Below are 4,730 nucleotides of genomic sequence, written 5' to 3' on the forward strand. Positions count from 1 at the left end.
ATAATTTGAAGTACTCTCTAAAATAAGGTCTGAGAAAACTATGAGATTTCAAGAAAAAAGTTCAAAAGACTTGACATGAAACAATAATGGTGCCCTTTAACACTACAGTAATCAGGAAATCGCTGCACAGGTAAGTTTCTAACATCACAAATTCATTCAATACTCTACAGAAATGCTGTGGGTCTTCGAGCACACTGGTCTAGGGCTGCCAAAACATCATGTTTTTGCCTTACATACAGCCTACCCTTCCGCCAGGGGTTTTGTAATTGTAAGGGCTTGAAATCATCACGAAGACACCGTTCACGGGCACCAATCACAGCAACTAGGCAAAAGTTTTCCAGTCGATCATCAGGGTAAACAGGACCTCCCTTCCCTTTCAGCACAGCCGCAAGATTCAGCTGCTTTACAACTAAGTCCACAACTTCGCGAGCAGAAGTTTGAGGAGTAACATGGACCTTCAGGCTCGTGCCGGAGGCAAGGCCAGTCTTGTAGGCTGCATACACCTGGAACAGTCACAAACATTTTATTAAAGTCTATCAGTAAATGCAGATTGAAAACTGAGACGATTAAGCACAAACATAGTGAAACAATGTACAATAAATGTGGAAAACAAATTTATCTAAAATTGTTGGATAATTAGAAAGTTTACATAAGTTTAGATTCAAAATATCCATAAGATGCAGTTATTGGACAGCTATGAAGAGAGCAAATGTACTGTGGGGTGTCAGCATTCAGTGATTTTGAAGTGTTTATAGAGGCTCATCAGGGCTTGGCCACCACTCTCACCACCTTACCCAGCTCAAAATTCATATGGGGCCCAGGGTCCCAAATTGTGGAAATCCATGAGATCCAATTAGTTCCTAAAACATTTTTAGGGTCCCCATGGGTTCCAAGTAAATTTTGAGACTGACATGCAGTACATAATGTTTGTTTCTACACTGACTTATCAAATATACCAACCTCCAACAACATCCTCAATTTGAAGGCTTGGAAGAAAAAGCCAAGAACACATTACCATTTGGGAAGTAGATTAACAATTAATAAATCAGTAGAATACCCTTGACAAAATTTTACAAAATATAAAATGGCTTGTATAAGTAGCAGGGAAGTTCAAGTTAAACTTTCTTGATTCAGAAAAGTACTACATTGTAAATCAAATACTAAGCAAAAAGCACAAAAACTGAAAGAGATTCAATTTAAGGATTTTGATTGAAAAAGAGCATTTTGCTTAAGTCTGGGGGAGGCTGGTTTCCTTAGAGAGGAAACAAGTGTTGATGCAAATTACCTGGAGAATTCCAGATGATGGAATGGGCACAATAACTGAGCCTGCTCCACTCTCATCATCCTCGTCTTCTGCAGGGTTCCTATTTCCGACACTGCCAATATTGACAACGGCCGAATCCTCAGAAGATAAGGAATGCTGGCTTTCACTGGTTGCAGTAATGTTTCCTCCACTCACTCCACTGCCAGTACTCATTCCACTAACACTTATAGCACTTCCAACAGGCTGGTTGCTTGCACCATGAATGGAGGAACGAACAGAAAGAAGAGGAGAAGTTGTTGCCGATACACTGGCAGTGAGGACAGATGATCGACTACGTTGGTGGCCCAGTGAATGAACCCGTTGAGACGCAGACATGAGCAAAGTGTCTTCACTACGTGAATTTGGTAAACCTTTCAAAGAGCCTGAGAACAAGAAATGAGAAAAACTGTCATAACAAGAAACAATTTAAATACAGTCCATTTCTAACAAAATCGAACATACTTGGAGAATTATTTCCGCCTAATGTTGCAGAGCATATACTTGAATTACTATAGGCTGGACTGGCAGCCCTGACCCCAACAGAGCCTACACTACCAGCACTCCCTTTCCTTGGAGTTCCACTAACAACAGGGGCAGACCCAGCTGATCGTGGATTGGGAAGAGGTGGAGGAGGGGACAGAGACAAGGTAGCTACAGCAATGCTAGGAGAGGCAATAGTTGTGGTAGAAGCAGTGTTTCTACTAGTATTCAACTGCTGCTCGCTCTTGCTGAATTCAGTGGCAAGTAAGCATGGAGCCCCACTGACACCAGGACCAGGCCAGCTTCCCCGACTTGCACTTGACTTTACAAGCTTTTGATCTCGCGGCGGTAGCTGAAGGAGACTACGCTTCACGCCTAAAGAGCCACCTGTAAAAAACGCAGCTTAGTTGTACATGCAACAACAAAAAAAAAATCTATCATTTTCTAACAAAGACCTAGCACTAGTCAGAGTGTTTAGATGGAGACTTACCATCCTTTCCTTTGCTAGGTGCCCCTATTGCTAAAAGTGTTCTCATGGGTATCCCTGGTGGACCACCATGAGGCTGTGAACCTCGATCTCTTGTAAATGTGACAAGATCCATGAGCCATCTAATTCCTTTCTTCACTGCATTAAGCTGTGAGTCAATTTCTTGAAGTTTCCACAAACGTTCTTTAGCTTGAGAGACTTCAGCAGTTGAGAAGGCCTTGAAACAAAATGAACATATTACTATTAAACTTGGCTATATTTAACAATGTGGATTCAGATCAATGTTATAGCAAAATGTAAAATTTGCGATTCATATTTGAATCTCACCTCTCTTAAACTATGTTGAGCAAGAAGCATGTCTAGTTCAAGGATGCACGAGAGACGAGAGTAGCGAGATATAACATTATGTTGATATGATGCCAAATGTACCATTTCAAAAACTTGTACTGGTAATGATAAAAGGTCTCCTCTTTGGAGAAGCATATCTCTTTGACCAGGGACAGCACAAGCGCTTTCAGCAGGTGGGACAGCAACCAAGAAAGACACCTCAGGTGTTAGGTCCACAACTTCAACATCATAGAGTCTGAAATTTTTAAAACAACATAAGACAATAGATAGATGAAAATGAAAGGTAAACTAAATCCCAACTGTAAGTTAAGACACTATTCTATTTCCTCACCTGTGTAAATGCGATTCCTCAGAATTAATTTCCATATATGAAAAAAGTCGTCTGGCAGTGGATGCAACCAAATCAACAAATACTCTTTGTTGTTCAGACTGGAATGTATTGGCTACTAATTGATCAATTGAAGACTGATTTTCTTCAGAATTGTCTTTTTCTGTTTGAATTGCTATTGCTGCACTTAATTTTCCTCGTAAATGCTTCAGGCCTTCCCATTCCTCTCTGTGATGGAAAATATTCATTATCAGTTCACAAAAAATAATATGTTTTTCAACTTTAACATTAAGTCAACTTTTTTTATTTGGATACGTACGCTGACACATGGGGATTGTCACGTATTTTGCAATGAGGTAATACATTTGGTGTTTTAGAAGGAACTACAACTTGAATGAGATCAACTGAACTGTGCATTTTCAAGTAACCAAGATAAAGTCCTCGAGACAATCTTATGCTGCTGACCTGGTGATACATAATTTGCTCCTGAAAAATAAACAATCGAAGAAGTAAGACAGAGGTTCGGGCAAATTAAATTAACTCGGTAATAAAAAGTGCACATTTAATTTTACCTGAATTGATGCCATAAGAATTTCCCCAACATTAGGATCATCATGATTTGAAGCTTTCTTTACTACTTTCCCAATGGGCAACCAGCGAGAGTTCAGAACAGAGACTGATTTTGGAGATCTAACATAGTTAACCATTGATATTACCAAGGTTCCTTGGGAATCTCTTAAAGGTCTGTGATAAAGTTGTCCTAGGTCTTGAATACAAAGAGCAGTCTGAAAATTAAACGCAGTTGATGAATTTACTGCTCCTTATATTAATGGAGAATCAAATAAGAACTAAGAAATACTGTCAGAGAACATGAATGTGATTTTACCTGCATCTGGGCTGCAGCTTGAAGCAGTTTAATGAGAAAGTGAATGGATGAGGAATTTAAAGACTTCTCCATATCCTGACGTAACGACTTTACATCATCCCAGGTACATGCCACCTAATACAGAATTTTAGAGATTATCAGAAACATAGTACATCAAAAAACATACTAAATAGAAAATTAAATTTTCTTTTACCTTCATGAGCCAGTGGAAATCATTATAAATACAACTGGGATAGGTTTCATCTACTTCAATGACAGGCAAGAAATCTTCATTTGTTACAAGAACCCTGTCTTCATGATACAGTATACAGGACAAATAAACACCTCTGAAAAGAAAAAGCATGGCTTCTTTTACAAATATATCCTTTACTCATTTTTAAATGTGGTGTATGTTCTCTGCAACCTCACCTCCGCAAATTCTTTTGAAATTTTGATGCTGCAGTAAACAATTGTTTTATGGTAGTTTTTTTCCGTCTTTGAACATTAGGAGTTTCACCGCCAGGACTTGAAGATTCTTGAATATCTTTTATCTCTGCGGCAAACTCTGGTCGAGCTTTGCGCATTTCAGTAAACAAATTATCTAGAACTCTTAAACTTACTCCTGTGAATCTAGCTTCTCGACCATCCACATCTCTCCAACCTAAAATATAAAATAGTTCATTTAACTTCAAACTTTATTTTATTTTATTTAGTCAGAGGGAAAAGTAAACAATGAACAAAAACTTACTGGAAGGGACAACTGAAGGAGGAGTAGACAGAACAAAATTGCTGTATCCTTTCAAATTTCCACAGGCAACACGGAAGTAGTACCGTTGTCCTTGAATTAGGTCACTTATGTGACATTCAGAATAAGTTACATCTAACACCTCTCTTTCACCAGCCAGATGATTAAAATCTG

General features: G+C 38.8%; 1 protein-coding gene across 3 annotated transcripts; it reads right to left on the reverse strand.

Annotated features, from left to right (window-relative positions):
* Positions 1–6: 6 nt before the first annotated feature.
* Positions 7–4,724, reverse strand: LOC113212360 (uncharacterized). 3 transcript variants are annotated; one of them, XM_052272674.1, is made up of 12 exons: positions 4,560–4,724; positions 4,241–4,472; positions 4,026–4,158; positions 3,833–3,946; positions 3,519–3,731; positions 3,266–3,432; positions 2,950–3,174; positions 2,598–2,853; positions 2,274–2,487; positions 1,766–2,170; positions 1,286–1,686; positions 7–503 (listed from the first exon to the last, which is right to left on the reverse strand). In XM_052272674.1, the coding sequence occupies exons 2-12, from the start codon at positions 4,393–4,395 to the stop codon at positions 165–167; spliced, it is 2,622 nt and encodes an 873-aa protein (XP_052128634.1). In that variant the 5' UTR covers positions 4,396–4,472; positions 4,560–4,724; the 3' UTR covers positions 7–164. The 3 variants fall into 3 exon arrangements, with proteins under 3 accessions (XP_052128634.1, XP_052128635.1, XP_052128636.1); XM_052272675.1 differs by lacking the exon at positions 1,766–2,170; XM_052272676.1 differs by lacking the exons at positions 4,026–4,158; positions 4,241–4,472; positions 4,560–4,724 and having other exon boundaries at positions 3,519–3,690; positions 3,833–3,931.
* Positions 4,725–4,730: the final 6 nt, after the last annotated feature.

The sequence above is a fragment of the Frankliniella occidentalis genome, unplaced genomic scaffold (genome assembly GCF_000697945.3).
Source record: "Frankliniella occidentalis isolate FOCC.00 unplaced genomic scaffold, Focc_3.1 Scaffold216, whole genome shotgun sequence".
Taxonomy (NCBI): domain Eukaryota; kingdom Metazoa; phylum Arthropoda; class Insecta; order Thysanoptera; family Thripidae; genus Frankliniella; species Frankliniella occidentalis.

What these genes read in the sequence shown, in the direction of transcription:
- LOC113212360 (XM_052272674.1), bottom strand. Translation starts at nt 4,395, where the DNA reads ATGCGCAAAGCTCGACCAGAGTTTGCCGCAGAGATAAAAGATATTCAA. An exon ending in TTCTTATGGCATCAATTCAG is followed by an intron (nt 3,433 to 3,518) that starts GTAAAATTAAAT and finishes TTTATTTTTCAG; the next exon opens with GAGCAAATTATGTATCACCA. An exon ending in CTCAACATAGTTTAAGAGAG is followed by an intron (nt 2,488 to 2,597) that starts GTGAGATTCAAA and finishes TTTTGTTTCAAG; the next exon opens with GCCTTCTCAACTGCTGAAGT.